The sequence below is a fragment of the Saimiri boliviensis genome, chromosome 18, assembly GCF_048565385.1.
Source record: "Saimiri boliviensis isolate mSaiBol1 chromosome 18, mSaiBol1.pri, whole genome shotgun sequence".
Classification (NCBI taxonomy): Eukaryota; Metazoa; Chordata; class Mammalia; order Primates; family Cebidae; genus Saimiri; species Saimiri boliviensis.
In genome coordinates this window covers 4,747,637-4,763,344 of record NC_133466.1, presented here as the reverse complement: position 1 = coordinate 4,763,344, position 15,708 = coordinate 4,747,637, and the positions used below count along the sequence as shown (strand labels likewise).

Genomic DNA, 15,708 nt, shown 5'->3' with positions numbered 1-15,708 from the left:
GTGAAACCCCATCTCTACTTAAAATATTTTAAAAATTAGCCAGGCATGGTGTTGCGCACCTGTAGTCCCAGCTACTCGGGAGGCTGAGGCAGGACAATTGCTTGAAACTGGAAAACAGCAGTTTCAGTGAGCCAGGATCACGCCACTGCACTCCAGCCTGGCAATAGAGCGAGACTCTGTCTCAAAAAATAAAAATTTAAAAATAAGTATAGTGGGCCACACACACTGGCTCATTCCTGTAATCCCAGCACTTCGGGAGGCTGAGGCAGGAGGATTGCTTGAGCCCAAGAGTTTGACACATAGTGAGACCCCCTTCTCTATAAAAGAAAGGTTAAAAAATTAGCCATGTATGGTGGTGTGCACCTGTAGTCTCAGCCACTGGGAGGATTGCTTGAGCCAGGGAGGCTGTGATGAGCCATGATTGTGCCACTGCACTCCAGCCTGGACAGCAGAGGAAGAGCCTGAAAAAAAGAAAAGAGGAATGATATTTGAGTATCAGTGAATCCCACTTTACAGGTTAACGATTTAGGGGTCAGGCAGGTTTCTTTGGCTATTGCTTTTCACTGTGACCATCAGACCTGAGGTCTTAGGGGATAATTAACAGAAACCTCATCGTTTTCTGTGAGCCTAGAGCTCTGTTTCTGCTGCAGATACTTATTTTCTCATAATTCCAGCTTGGAAGGTACCTCTAGCATAGGGTTTATTGGTTCACTTCTCCGAAGTTACTTCTTTTGGGGGAAATACCCCTGGGACTCTTAGGGCCTAAAGCGAGCACAAGGTCAGAGCCTGTCTCACCTCTCACTTGCCTTTGCCATACTCACGAGTCCTCTTCCATTTCCTTACAGATCAAGGCACTCATCAGGAAGTACATCCAGAGACAGGAGACGATCAGCCTGGTGGTAGTCCCCAGTAACGTGGACATCGCCACCACGGAGGCGCTGAGCATGGCCCAGGAAGTGGACCCCGAGGGGGACAGGACCATCGGTGAGAATGGGGGAGCCTGCATGTGGTGTGTGGTCTGCCAGTGGGGAAGCATCCCTCAAGTCTCCGTGGGCATTGCTGCATTGCTTGGTGGGGACCTGCCTTCGCTAAGACCTGCTAAGGGGCAGGTTTGGTGCCCACTGAGGCCAAGTGAAATGAGCTACTTTTGCCTCTGGTTGACTAGGTTCCTTGTAACCCTATCTATATGCTCAGAAAGGCACAGTAGGCTCAAAAGCGGGGCAAACTCAGGAAGCAAGTGGTATTCATAAATAATGCATTTGAGGTGGGGGCAACACAAATATCCATCACTAAAGGGTCAAACAAAATGTGGTGAAGGAGGTGGGAAGGGAAGGAAGGAAGATATTTGAGTATCAGTGAATCTGACTTTACAGATTCGAGATTTAGGGGTCAAGTGTGTTTTCACAGGACAAAGCTTGAGGAGAGCCACACGCTGTTCTGAGGGGCACCCCTGCCTTCATGCTGCTCGCTCTGGCATTCTTTCCTGGAGTGGGACTCCACCAGCCCCATGGATCTGCAGAGGCCATGGGCTACCCTCAAGCAAAGGGGGAGGCAACATGGGAGGCTGGAGCGTGAGCAGTTGTTCGTTCACCTCTGCCTTGTGACTGGATATGTTGTCTCACCGAAAACATCTGGTTTGCAGGAATCTTGACAAAGCCTGATCTGGTGGACAAAGGAACTGAAGACAAGGTTGTGGACGTGGTGCGGAACCTGGTGTTCCACCTGAAGAAGGGCTACATGATCGTCAAGTGCCGGGGCCAGCAGGAGATCCAGGACCAGCTGAGCCTGTCCGAAGCCCTGGAGAGAGAGAAGGTCTTCTTTGAGGGCCACCCGTATTTCAGGTGCGCTCGCCTGGGTTTCATCACAGATCAGTGCAAGCCCAGGAAGTCAGTCCTCCCTGGGGAAAGTGGTGGCCACCCCACAGAGGCATGGAGTGTGTATGTGACTGCTTGTTCCCCGGCAAGGACGATGGAATTCAGCTTGAAGAATAGAAAGGGGATTACAAAATACTGGAAAAAAAAAAACCCGAAAAACCAAACAAAATAGGGAGAGAACAATGTACAATAATTTAAATAGCATGGTGCTGGAACTATATTTTATAAAAACATAAATAGAAAAGAATAGAAAAAAAGTAGAAAGCCCAGAAATAGACTCTGATATGTATGTTTGATACATGATAAACATGGCATTTCAAACAAAATGATGAACGGTATCAGCTTGATTATCAATTAATAGTGTTGAATAATAATAATAATAATTATTATTATTACTATTATTATTGAGATACAGTTTTGCCCATTGCCCAGGCTGGAGTGCAATGACATGATCTTGGCTCACCACAACCTCCACCTCCTGGGGTTCAACTGATTCTCCTGCCTCAGCCTCCCGAGTAGCTGGGATTACAGGCATGTACCACCGTGCCTAGCTAATTTTGTATTTTTAGTAGAGATGGGGTTTCTCCATGTTGGTCAGTCTCGTCTCGAACTCCCAAGCTCAGGTGATCCACCCACCTTAGCCTCCCAAAGTGCTGGGATTACAATCATCAGCCACCACCCCTGGAGGGATAATTATTTAATATTTGGGAAAAAATTCAAATACTGCTCTTACCTAACCTCATTATACCGAAATAGTTGAAGTTTAAAGTTAAATCTTACCCCATTATGCCAAAATAGTTGAAATGTAAAATTTAATGTTAAAGAAAAAAAAGCAATCAGCATCCCAGAAGAAAAGGTTGGTGAATAGTTTATAAGACCATTCTATCCCTCCTGCCCAAAGCGAAATTTTTTAAAAGGAAAAGACTGATAAATTGGTAAGATTTAAAATAATGAGACTATGTAGAATTGTAAACATTCTTGTACACAATTCTCCCAGAAGCCTACAGAGAGGCATTACTCAGAGTTCTAGGAATACCAAACAGATTTCCATGCCCTTCGGCACATTCACCATAGCCAGGAGATGAGGTGACTCGGTGTCCACGGACAGATGGATGCAGAAAGCAATGCAGCATAAGATGGAATACCGCTCAGCCTTAGAAAGGAAGGACATTCCAGCACAGGCTACGACGTGGATGAAGCTTGGGAACATTATACTAAGTGAAAGAACCCAGTCGTTAGAGGACGGATACTGTCTGATCTCACTTACCTGAGGTCCTCGGAGTAGTCAGATTCATAGAGACAGAAAGAATGGTGGGTGCCAGGGCCTGGCGGAGAGAGAGTGGGGAGGTCGTGTTTACCGGGCCATTGTTTCAGTTTGGGAATACGAAAATCTCTGAAGATGGATGGTGGTGATGGTTTCAGAATAATGCAAATGTAGTTAAGGCCACTGAAGTGTGCACTTAAAAATAGTTAAAATGGTCAATCTTATGCTGTATGTATTTTACCACGCAACTTTTAAAAATGGACATAGAGGCCGGGCGCGGTGGCTCAAGCCTGTAATCCCAGCACTTTGGGAGGCCGAGGCGGGTGGATCACGAGGTCGAGAGATCGAGACCATCCTGGTCAACATGGTGAAACCCCGTGTCTACCAAAAATACAAAAAATTAGCTGGGCATGGTGGTGCGTGCCTGTAATCCCAGCTACTCAGGAGGCTGAGGCAGGAGAATTGCCTGAACCCAGGAGGCGGAGGTTGCGGTGAGCCGAGATCGCGCCATTGCACTCCAGCCTGGGTAACGAGGGCGAAACTCCGTCTCAAAAAAAAAAAAAAAAAATGGACATGGAAACTGAAGCTCAGGTATGAGTATACTCTCACAAAAAGGCACAGAAACTCATGCCTCTCTGCTGCCTGTATCCTAAAATGTCCTGTACAGTGTGGGCAACCTTGGAATAACTTGCCCTGGGAGCACAAATTTAGATCGAGTGACAAGATGTTCGGCTTCCATCCTCCAGGCAGCCCATGGTCTAAGTTCTTATCTCGGGCAAGGTTGCGTCTCCTCTGTTCAGTGATACTCCACCCATGTGTATAAATATGCTTCAATGTATTCGTATGAAGACTATGCCTGTGTCCATTATGATTACTCCATGTATTACACATGGTAGGGGGTATGTGCTATAAAAACCTATCTGTACGTGTCTGTATATTTCTGTGATGACCAATTCTATAGTCAGATATTATGAGACACATTTATTATATCAGCTAGAAGGGCTCATTCCATGTCATTGGCGAAATATCCTAGGTTGCTAAAGTTCAGCCATAATCCTATTCAATCCAATTCTGAGTATTTGTTGGGTACCAATTACAAGATGTTCCATCCAGTGGTAAGCAACTGAAGTTTGCCTTGATTCCCCAACAGCAGAGGGCAGACGTGCATGTTCTGGCTACATCAAGGTGGAAATCGATCTTGTGTTCTCTTCTAGGGATCTGCTGGAGGAAGGAAGGGCCACGGTTCCCTGCCTGGCAGAAAAGCTTACCAGCGAGCTCATCACGCACATCTGTGTAAGCACAGGCAGAGCTGTGGGTTCTCTAAAAAGAATGCTACGAACACAGAGCTGAACCTTGCTGGCTTCTTAAACATTACTGTACACACAGATCTTCTGAAGATCTTAAGATGCAGATCAGATTCTGTGGGTCTGGAGTGGGGCCTAAAATTCTGCATTTCCGGCAAGCCCCCAGGTGACACAGATATTGCTTTTCAGGGGGACCACAGTCTGGGAGGTGCCGATGGACTGTATCTACCGGGCCAAAATAAAAAATTAAAATCTTATGCACATACTACTAACTCTTCCTTTCTCATTGCCAGCCACCATTATAGTGTCTTAGTCATTGTAATGAGCATATTTTTGAACTTCCACAACCTTTGTAAAAGCTCTCTGTAGTGATTCATTTTAAAATCTGCCTGAATGTAGTCTCTGCCTTTTGCAACTTTTTGTTTGTTTGCTTGTTTTGAGACAGAGTCTCTCTCTGTTGCCCAGGCTGCAGTACAGTGAGTGACGTGATCTCAGCTCACCGCAACCTCCACGTCCTGGGTTCAAGCAATTCTCCTACCTGGGCCTCCTGAGTGGCTGGGATTACAGGCACACGCCACCACTCCTGGATAATTTTTGTGTTTTTAGTAGAGACAGGGTTTCACCATGTTGGCTAGGCTGGCCTTTTTCAAATTTTCAACTCAGTACCAGAGGGCAAGGTCTTCCACACAGTCCCCAGGAATGCAGGTGCAGAACAGGGTTGTTTCCAGCTGACTGTGATGAGTGCAGAGCTCTATGGAGTCCCACTTTATGCAGAAAGAGGATGCATCTTTATTAGATTCTCCATCTCCAGCAATGGGGATTGATTTTTTCCTCTGCACCAAGTCAGCCTCATAGGTTTGCGTTTGCATTTTCTTACCTTGCGGCTGAGCTTGGCTCCATTGCTGCCTCCTTCTTGAGCCCCTGCATGGCCACCGTTACGGGGTTGGCCTCTGAGTGCCCCTCACTAACTTGTCAACCCACCGACACATTTAAAGGTGTGGCTTTCACATGTCAGCCGGCATTTTTAGATGTTTGCCGTGGAAGGGCGAGCCAGCATGTGGCGTCAGCAGTATTGTTAGAAACGTTAAGTCTCTGATCCCTTTTTATTGATTGCAGACAAGGTAAAAGTTGTTGATTCTCAAATTGCTCCAAAAGCCGCTTTTTCAGAACTTACTAACCAAGTGAATCTCTCCAGCCTTCCTGCAGAGAGTTTGCCTAATGTGACCACAGGAGGAACTGCCCCCGGGGTCACCCTTCCAGGGACAAGGACCCACGCACAGTGGGTGTCTCAGTGTTGCTCAAGAGGCTGCTGTCCCAGGAGTGGGGAAGGGGGAAGACCTGGGCAGAAAACAGTGCCCATGGCGTGTGCCCCCTCCCCAACCCCCGGGTCTGGAAAAGTTTCCTTTTAGGGGAAGCCAGGAAGTCACATGGCCCACGCGGCGCCTCTGCAGAGGGAGGCCCGGGACCTCCTTCCATTCCCTGTTGATCTTTACACATTCCCATTATTTTCTCTCCGTTTTCCTCAGAAATCTCTACCCCGGTTAGAAAATCAAATCAAGGAGAGTCACCAGAAAATAACAGAGGAGCTACAGAAGTATGGTGTGGACATCCCAGAAGATGAAAATGAAAAAATGTTCTTCCTGATAGACGTGAGTGTTGCCAGCGGCATCAAGCCGGAGAAGCACAGGTTGGGGTCATAAAAGGGGCCCTGGACCTTCCACACTTGCTTCTTTACTCCCCCAAGGCCGATCCAAAGACATCCCCTCCGTCAGCAGCAGTCGGGGAGGCCAGGGCTGAGGGAGGCAGGGCAGGGAGCGGGGTGTGGGGTGGAGTCAGCAGCATCGTCCAGATCCCTAAGGCACCAACAAGTGAGATGGGACTTTCTGGTGCCAAAACCTCTTCTTCCCCCTGATCTACAGTGGCCCATAAGGAAGCAAAGAATGACTCCCCACCCTCCACACCGGCACGGCCTCCAAACGACCTTGACACTTGCGTCGGAAGTCTCTCCACTTACACTGGTGTTTTTCTTCCTGACAGAAAATTAATGCCTTTAATCAGGACATCGCTGCTTTCCTTCAAGGGGAGGAGACTGTAGGGGAGGAGGACACCCGGCTGTTCACCAGACTCCGAAACGAGTTCCGCAAATGGAGCGCAGTCATTGAAAACAATTTTCAAGCAAGTGAGTATCTTCGTCCCTTCTTTGGGCTGCTACAACCAAATGCCTGAGACTGGGTAATTTATAAAAGTAGAAACTGATGGCTCATGGTTCCAGAGGCGGGAATATCCGTTCTTAAGGACTCAGGAGATTTGGTGTCTGCGAGAGCTTGTTCTCTCCTTCAGAGAGGGCTCTAGCTGTGTCCTCTCGTGGGATAAGGGACGAACAAGCTTCCTCAGACCCGTTTTTTACAGGGGTGCCACAGACATGCCTCAGAGATACTGTGGGTTCATTTCCAGACCGTCAAAACTGATATCACAATAATGCAAGTCACATCCATTTTTTGGTTTCTGGTGCATATAACAGTTGGCATCAGGCCTAAAAAAAAGTACGTACTTTATTCTAAAACACTTTATTGCTAAAAAAATTGCTGATACAGAAACATGAAGTGAGCATGCACTACTGGAAAAAATGATGCTGATAGATTTGCTCAACATGGGGTTGCCACAAACCTACAATTTGTAAAAAAAAAAAAAAAAAAGAAAGAAAGAAAGAAAGAATCTATGAAGTGCAGTGAAACAAGGTGTGCATGGAATTCCATTCATGAGGGCAGAGTGCTCATAACCCAGTCCTCCATAAGGTTAATGTCTGGAGTAGCCTATAGACTAGTTTTTTTAGAGCCTCTGAAGTACCTTCAGATTAATCTGACAGATTTTTCTGGATTAGAGTCTGAATCAGGCGTTAAAGTGAACTTTCTGAGTGGTCTATATAGCAGCAGTCATGAGGGCTGTTTATACGAAAGTTGGTGTGCATTCTCCTCAAGTTCATCCACATTTAGCTTCTGTTTTCTGGGCTTGAAGAGAAGCACAGCTTTCATTTCTAGTGATTCGAAGTTAGAAAAAATGGAAGAAAAATTTGAAAATGTTAGTTTGGAGACGCGTCACCTCTTCATACCATCACACTGGAGATTAAGTTTCAACATAGGAGTTTTTAGGGGACACCAGCACTTAGACCATAGCAACGAGTCAAGTAGTGTGGTAAGCCTGAGACAGATGAGGGTGGGGCAGCTGGGGAGGGTGGCCAGGAAACGGACTTAGTGACACTAAAGCCACGTTTGCTCCCTTTCCTATCACTGAACCCAACGACCACCTGCTGATGAATTGACCAACCAACTGGCGTGTGTGTGTGTGTGTGCATGTGTGTGTGTGCGTGCATGTGCATGCATGTGTGTGTGCATGTGTGTGTGTGCGTACGTGTGTGTGCATGTGTGCACGTGCGTGTGCGTGCGTGCGCGTGCGTGTGCATGTGTGTGCATGTGTGTGTGCATGCGTGTGTGTGTGCATGTGCGTGCGCGTGCGCGTGTGTGTGTGTGTGTGTGTGTGTGTAGCAGTTGGCTCCGGCTGCTGTAACAAAGTACCACAGACTTGGAGAGGGGCTTAAATAGTAGAAATTTATTTTCTTACAATTCTGGAGGCTGGAAGTCCAAGATGAAGGTGTTGGTGGAGTTGGTTCCTTCTAAGGCCTCTCTCCTTGCCTTGCACATGGCGTCTTCTCACTGGGTCCTCCCGTGGTGGCCCCTCTGCGTGTCGCTGTGTTCTCATCTCCTCTAGAAGGACACTAGGTGGATGGGATGAGGGCCCACCCTAGTGACCTGATTTCAGTTTAATTACCTCTGCCTCCAAACACAGATTCTGAGTTCTTGGGGGTTAGGACTTCCTCATAAGCATTTGAAGAGGGCACAGCTCACTCAGCCCATAACAGCAAGCCCTGGAATATTTCCAGCCACAGAAAGGCACAGAGCACTGGCCCTCGGCACCCCATGCGTGAACCTTGAAAATGCCACGCTGAGTGAAAGAAGCCAGTCACAAAGGCTGCATACTGCTTGATTCCACTGATAGAAAATGGCTGGAACGGGCAAATCCAGACAGGCAGAAAGCAGAATAGTGGCTGCCAGTGGCTGGGGACAGAAGAGTGGGACGTGGCTGCTGATGAGTGTGGGGTTTGGGAGTTACATCTGCGGATGGTTGCACAACTTTGTGAATGTAAGAATGGACCTTATGTGAAGTTTCTGCATGTACAGATGTGTGGCATCACACCTGCTCTACACTCTCCTTGAAATGACTAAGGAAAATTATCTTGAGGTCTGGTGTGTGTGCACGCACGTGTGTGTGTGTGTGCGCACATGCAATTCCTGAATATTTTCAGTTTCGCAGTTAGATTTGATTTCATATCACTTTTTCTTGCCATTTATATTTTCAGAAAATCTAGAATGGTATTGTGTTTAGAAAAATTATTTTTGTAAAATAATTTGGAGTCATTTTTTTCCTGCTGTAGGCCATGAAATTATGAGTAGAAAAATCCGGAAATTTGAAAATCAGTATCGTGGTAGAGAGCTGCCAGGATTTGTGAATTACAAGACATTTGAGACCATTGTAAAACAGCAAATCAAGGCACTGGAAGAGCCGGCTGTGGATATGCTGCACACCGTGACGGGTGAGTGCTCAGTTTTGCTTCTGGGCATTGATTTCTAAGGAAGGGAAGGGTTGGAACGAAAGCAACCAGCACCAAACTCCAGCACTTTCCTCCTGGGGTTGGGCGCATCCCACACCAACAAACAAATCTCTGGTTCTCCAGGTGCCAACTTGGTATTCAACAATTCACTTCGCACACTAACTACCCTGAGTCGGTGCGGACCCCACAGCCTAAGGGCTCAGTCCCATAAGACTGTCCCCGACTGCAGGTGCCAATCACAAGTCCCAGACCTCCTGTACTTCTGATGGACTGTCTATAAATCAAGGTTCTTATGACCCATTCCTTAGGTCAACCAAGAACTCTGGAATACACTTTACTGACATTTACCAGTCTATTTTTATTAAATATTTTTTAATCTAAATAAGAGCTTGTTCTCGGATTTTTTTCATATGGATAATGTAGACATTCAAATTCCATTGATATATTTAAGAGTGATTTGACTTATATTAAGTTGTATTGTAAAATATTAATACTTATCATTTAACAGAAATTACATTCTTTGCAACTAGGATAAAAAGTTTAAATATCAAATAAATGTATTCCAGGGGTAATTTGCTTTTAAGATTCTTCCATCAAGTTACTAAGCAAAAAGAGCGTGCCTTCCTTTTTCATGGTAAAGAGAAGAAGGAAGGGAAGGGGGAGAGGGGAACATTTATTTCATATCATTTTTCCTCCCAGTGTTTGCATCTTAGGAAGAGCACAAATGATCCTACTAATACTGATCTATTTTTCTCTCTTTGATTAGATATGGTCCGGGTCGCTTTCACAGATGCTTCGATAAAAAATTTTGAAGAATTTTTTAACCTCCACAGAACTGCCAAGGTAAAACCAACCATGTGTTATTTAAAATAATAATAATCAGCTTGACACTAGAAAACATATTTCTTGGATTAGAATGATTCAGCCTCATTGTATACATTTAGAGCAGCAAATAACATCACTCACTAGTGCCTCTTCCGATGTTACCAGTGATCTGGTTAAAAGCAATGAAGGGGAGAGTGCTTAAACTCACAGAACAAGAGATCCACAGTTCGCAGAGAAGGCTATCACATCTGAGGGCAATGGCTCCAAATCCAGAAACTCACTGAGGAAGCTGCGTGGAAAAATAGAATCTTTCTGGCCCAGGTGGGCACAGTGAGCCTGTAATCCCAGCACTTTGGGAGTCTTAGGCCGCTGGATCACTTAAAGCCAGGAGTTCGAGACCAGCCTGGCCAACATAGCAAAAACCTGTATGTACTAAAAATACAAAAATTAGCTGGGTGTGGTAGCACATGCCTGTAGTCCAGGCTACTTGGAAGACTGACACTTGAGAATCGATTAAGCCCAGGAGACAGAGGTTGCAGTGAGCCGAGACTGCACCACTGCACTCTAGCCTAGGTGACAGAGCGAGACTTTGTCTCAAAAAAAAAAAAAAAAAAAAAAAATCGAATTTTCTATCCAGAGTAAAGAAAGAGCCTACAGGAAATAAACCCGGAGGACAGGCTGGGCCAAGAGACCAGACTTAACCACTCTTAGAAACAGGGCCCCCAGCCCAGATGGGGAGCCTGGCCCCATCATTCACCAGCTGGAGGCCTTGGCATGTGCTGCTTCCAGCCTGTGCCTCTGGCTTCTCATTCATAAGAAGAGACTAATAAGGCCTTCCTCAGAAGGTCCAGATGGATGTGGAGGAGGATGTTCAGGATGCACCTGCCATTGTACACTGTGGCCCTCATCAGGGCCTGGAGGGTCAGGGGTGAAGTTTCTCCTCCCGGGTTTTGTCACCCAGTTTCCCTGAACCCCAGAAACGTAAAACAGAATTTGTCTGACTTAACCCTGGTCGTCCTGCTCGTCCCTGTGGATTTTCTGATGGTTATGACAATCCTTGCCATCAGATATAAAAGCCCCTAAAAGAGAAAAGAAAGAAGCTGAGTTATGGGGCTTGAAAGCAGAGCTCATGTAGGTCCCCAGGCCCTGGGATGGGGGTCCGGCCCATCTGTGACTCAAGCTTCTTTAGAAGTTCTGACCCTCAGCCAGGGCTAGAAACCCACCTTAGCTACACCAGGGCACGGCCCAGAAGGCTACTACTGGGTCACCTGATATTTACAGACGTCTTACCTACTTCTCTGTGACTTGGGAATTTGTGTTCTGGGGGAAACTGAGTCTTTCTTTTACCATAGTCCAAAATCGAAGACATTAGAGCAGAACAAGAGAGAGAAAGTGAGAGGCAGATCCGCCTCCACTTCCAGATGGAGCAGATTGTCTACTGCCAGGACCAGGTGTACAGGGGCGCGTTGCAGAAGGTCAGAGAGAAGGAGATGGAAGAAGAAAAGAAGTCTAATAAATCCTGCTTTTCCATGATTGCTGAGCAGTTCTCAGCAGAGTCTTCCATGGAGGAGATCTTTCAGCACCTGATGGCCTATCACCAGGTACGTCTTCTCGGGGCTCAGGATGGCAGCTTCCATTCCGTGCCTTTTCTTCTGAATGCCTCTCTCTTCAGTCTTGCTGTCTCTGTAAATGGCAGTGGTCAGCTCTGTCGTTCCCTTCTTGTTAGCCTCCTGTATTAGTCCATTTTCACATGGCTGATAAAGACATACCCGAGACTGGGCAATTTACAAAAGAAAGAGGTTTAATGGACTCACAGTTCCGCGTGGCTGGGGAGGCCTCCCCATCATGGCAGAGGCAAAAAGGCATGATTTACATGGCGGCAGCAGCAAGAGAGAGAATGGGAGCCAAGCGAAATGTGTTTCCCCTTATCAGACCACCAGATCTTGTGAGACTTATTCACTACCACAAGAACGGTATGGGAGAAACTGCCCCCATGATTCAATTACCGCCCATGGGGTTCCTCTCACAACATGTGGGAATTATGGGAGTGCAATTCAAGATGAGATTTGGGTGGGGACACAGAGCCAAACCATATCACCTCCATAGAAGTCGTTTAACCTCAGACAGACTGACAGGTGACGGCTTAGGGCCACTGCCATCTGGGTCTGAGCCTCAGCTTTCTTTGCAAAATGGTGGCTCCTCATAGATTCTAATGCATGTTCCAGGAGATGAGTGTGGATGATATTAATGGATTGCTAATGGAAAAACCAAACTCTGCTAAAATATTTTAAAGAGGTTTATTCTGAACCAAATACAAGGGACTGTGGCTCCAGGAACAGTCTCAAGAGGTCCTGAAGCAGCATGCCTGAGGCTGGCAGGATGCAGTTTGGTTGTACACATTTTAGGGAGGCAGGAATTGTAGGTAAAATCATAAATCAATACCAGGGAGGTGTGCTTGGTCCTCCGTAAAGAGGCAGGACACCTGGAAGGAGGGGAGCTTCCCAGTCATTGGTGGGTTCTGAGAATTTTCTGGCTGGCCGTTGGTTGAAAGAGTTCAGCTTTGTCTACAGACTTGACATCAGTAGAAAGAAATACCTGAGTTAAGGGCAGTTTTAGAGGCCAAAGTCACATAGATGAAGTCTCCAGGTAGCAGCCTTCGGAGAGAATGGATGGGAAATCTTTCTTCTCAGGCCTTAGAGGTAGCAGGCTCTTACTGAATCTCACCTACCTTCAGGGAAGGTCTAGAAGGGGAGAGGTCTGACTGCATTCGTGGAGATTCTCTACAGGTGGAGATTGCCCCCAACAACACATGACAGGGACATTTCAATCTGCTGGTCCTGTAACAACCATTTAAAAATATGTCCAAAAAACATATTTTTAGGTAAAATATTTTTATTTCTTTTAGGGCCTGCTATTTGTCTTGTGATGCTATTGTTGTAAGTAAAATTTTGATGCCACAAAAGAAATAGCACTTGAAGATAAGTCCTCTGAGCAAGGCAGTTTACTTCTATAGAAGGTGCGGCTCACGGAGGGAGCAGTGGTGGACAAGGAGGGAGGGACACTTATGCCTGGCGGGGGTCGTCCCTACTGCCATGTCGTTCCCCTATTGGCTAGGGTTAGATCTCACCAGCTAGACTAATCCCGACTGACTATTTTAAAGAGAGCAGGGGTCCGAGCTGGAGTGGTAGGGTGGGTGTTATGGGCGGGTCAGAGCAGGTAGCCAGGGGTGACCTAGGTCAAAGCAGGTGACCGGAGCAGGTGACCAGGATGAGCCAGGATGGAGCTGAGGACCAGGGGAACAGATGTGAACTACGGATTAGAACCGGTGGAGAAGGTTGTTTACCGGAATTACAAGGAAGTTAAACTTTAAAATAGAGAATTAAAGAATAACAGAGCTGACCACATTGACACAATGATTCTTTGAAGAGAAACTTGGGTTCACTGTCACACTGTCTCAGAGCCGCGTTGGAAGATGAGCCACTTTATTCTGAGTTCATGAATTCCCACCTAAGGAGATTTTCTGGTTTGTAGGGCACGTGTGACTTAACGCCTGCATTGCATGACTTTATAATGTGGCATCTGACTGCCACAGAGTCTTTTTTTGCCAGTCTTATGATCTCAATTTCAACCTAAACTCCAAAAGGGCCTGAAGGGCCTGGCTTCTCTTCCTCTTTTGGCCAGGAATTCAGATTTTCAGGTTTCTCTGAGGTCCACTTGGCCAAGAGGGGGGTCTGGTGAGTCAGTTGGGAGACGTAGGTTTTTGTTTTTGGTTTACAACAGGCTCCTTAGTGCAGCATTGGAATGCGATGGTAGCTGACTAAACGGAAGCTATCTCAGACATATGCTTTGATGCGGCATGTTTCAGATGTCATTCGTCCTGGGGAAGGAGGTGGTGAACACAGGCACCGCTCAGGGAGGGCCCTGGGGATGTGTGGAAACCTGAGGACGTGAAGCAAATGGGGAGCTCTTTCTTGGCTTATCAGATGTCTCCATTGCTCCACTCCTGGGGTGCTTGAAAGCAGTGCTTCTCAGACTCCACCCAGCGCAGGGTCTCTTGGGGATCTTGTTGAAATGCAGCTGCTGATTGCAGGTAGGGCTGAGATGATGCTTTTTATTTTTTTTGCGACCGAGTCTCACTGTATTGCCCTGTACTTCTCAGTACTTCTCAGGCTGAAGTGCAGTGGCACAATCTCAGCTCACTGCAGCATCCACCTCCTGGGTTCAAGCAGTTACCTGCCTCAGCCTCCCAAGTAGCTGGGATTACAGGAGCCCGCCACCACACCCAGCTAATTTTTGTACTTTCAGTAGAGATGGGGTTTCGCCACATTGGCTAGGCTGGCCTGGAAATGCACTTTTGGCACCGTCTGTCCGCTTACCTTTATAGAGCATATCTTGTCCCCTTCCATCAGAGGTACCCATTTAATGGTCAGGAAACGCTGGTGGGGAGATGACTCATGGCCGCGACATTCTCTACACGGTGCCTAGTTCTTCTCTGCACCAGCACGGAGGACATTGATGGGTTTGAAACCCTTGCGCTGTGAGGGTCTCCCTCAGTGAGAATCCGAATCCCCTGATGCGCACATGTGAGGTCCGAGTGCCCTCCTCACGCTGTCCCCTCCACCCTCCGGGGAACTGTTCTTCCCTTCCAGGAGGCCAGCAAGCGCATCTCCAGCCACATCCCTTTGATCATCCAGTTCTTTGTGCTCCAGACATACGGCCAGAAGCTTCAGAAGGCCATGCTGCAGCTCCTGCAGGACAAGGACACCTACAGCTGGCTCCTGAAGGAGCGGAGCGACACCAGCGACAAGCGCAGGTTCCTGAAGGAGCGGCTGGCACGGCTGGCGCAGGCTCGGCGCCGGCTCGCCCAGTTCCCGGGCTAACCAGCCCACAGACAGGCGCTCACACCGTCTGCCCCTGTGCGCACGTAGCCACGGGACGGACTGTACCTGAGTGCTCAGTAGCCAGACTTGATAGTCGCAGTCTCTGCTTACCTCGTAGCCCATGGCAATTTAGCAAGAAGCTGTGAGAGCAGTTTGGTTTCCAGCATGAAGACAAAGCCCCGGCCTCAGACGCACCTGAGCTGGACGGGGTGACGGATGCTTCTTCGTACTAGGAAAGGGATTTGTACCTCAAAATCACCCTGCCTTGCAGCTCTCCCCTTCTCTGTATTCTTCTCAAACTTCTACGTGCTGAGCATCACAGAAGCTTATTTCCTGGTTTTTCTAACATCCCTTCACATAGCCAGTGTTTTAGGAGCAGGAGTGTCATGTGCGTGAGTCTGGTCGAAGCCCTGCCTCCTCCCTTTGTAATAAACTCATTTCTAGTGGACACTGCTCTGCCGTGTTTTGTGTTTTGGGAAGAAGCCTGAAAATAGCAGCAGGTAGGACTCAGCGGAGCAGTCAGTGCTAAAGCTGCCCTCTGTGGCAGGGCAGGTAGGGATGAGCAAAAGAACAGGCTCTGGTGATTTCCTAGAGACTGGAGGGAAATAGGGGAACAAGCTTTAAAAAATGAAACCAAATGCGAAGCCAACAGAGCTAACTCTTAATGTGCGCTGCTCAAGTGTCCAGTGTGTCGAGTCACTGGGTGGGTACCTGGCACGGAGTTGAAAAACACAAGACCCAGTCAACAAGAGGTTGCCAGGCCGGGCACGGTGGCTCACACTGTACTTCCAGCACTTTGGGAGGCTGAGGTGGGTAGATCACCTGAGGTCAGGATTTCAGAACTAGCCAGCCTGACCAATATGGTGAAACCCCATCTCTACTAAAAATACAAAAA

The 15,708-nt window shown here is 47.4% G+C and overlaps 1 protein-coding gene across 3 annotated transcripts in view; it reads left to right on the top strand.

Moving 5' to 3' along the window:
• Positions 1–15,708, top strand: part of MX1 (MX dynamin like GTPase 1) — a 36,645-nt gene that overhangs the window by 12,455 nt on the left and 8,482 nt on the right. For 2 of the 3 annotated variants that reach the window (XM_010338252.3, XM_074389239.1), the window contains exons 7-14: positions 846–984; positions 1,643–1,841; positions 4,353–4,431; positions 5,969–6,091; positions 6,480–6,621; positions 8,932–9,090; positions 9,875–9,951; positions 11,286–11,534. In XM_010338252.3, the coding sequence (XP_010336554.1) occupies positions 846–984; positions 1,643–1,841; positions 4,353–4,431; positions 5,969–6,091; positions 6,480–6,621; positions 8,932–9,090; positions 9,875–9,951; positions 11,286–11,534 (1,167 nt within the window). Of the gene's footprint in view, positions 1–845; positions 985–1,642; positions 1,842–4,352; positions 4,432–5,968; positions 6,092–6,479; positions 6,622–8,931; positions 9,091–9,874; positions 9,952–11,285; positions 11,535–14,582; positions 15,262–15,708 lie in introns of those variants that run through there. The other variant, XM_003927592.4, reaches the window with a different exon arrangement.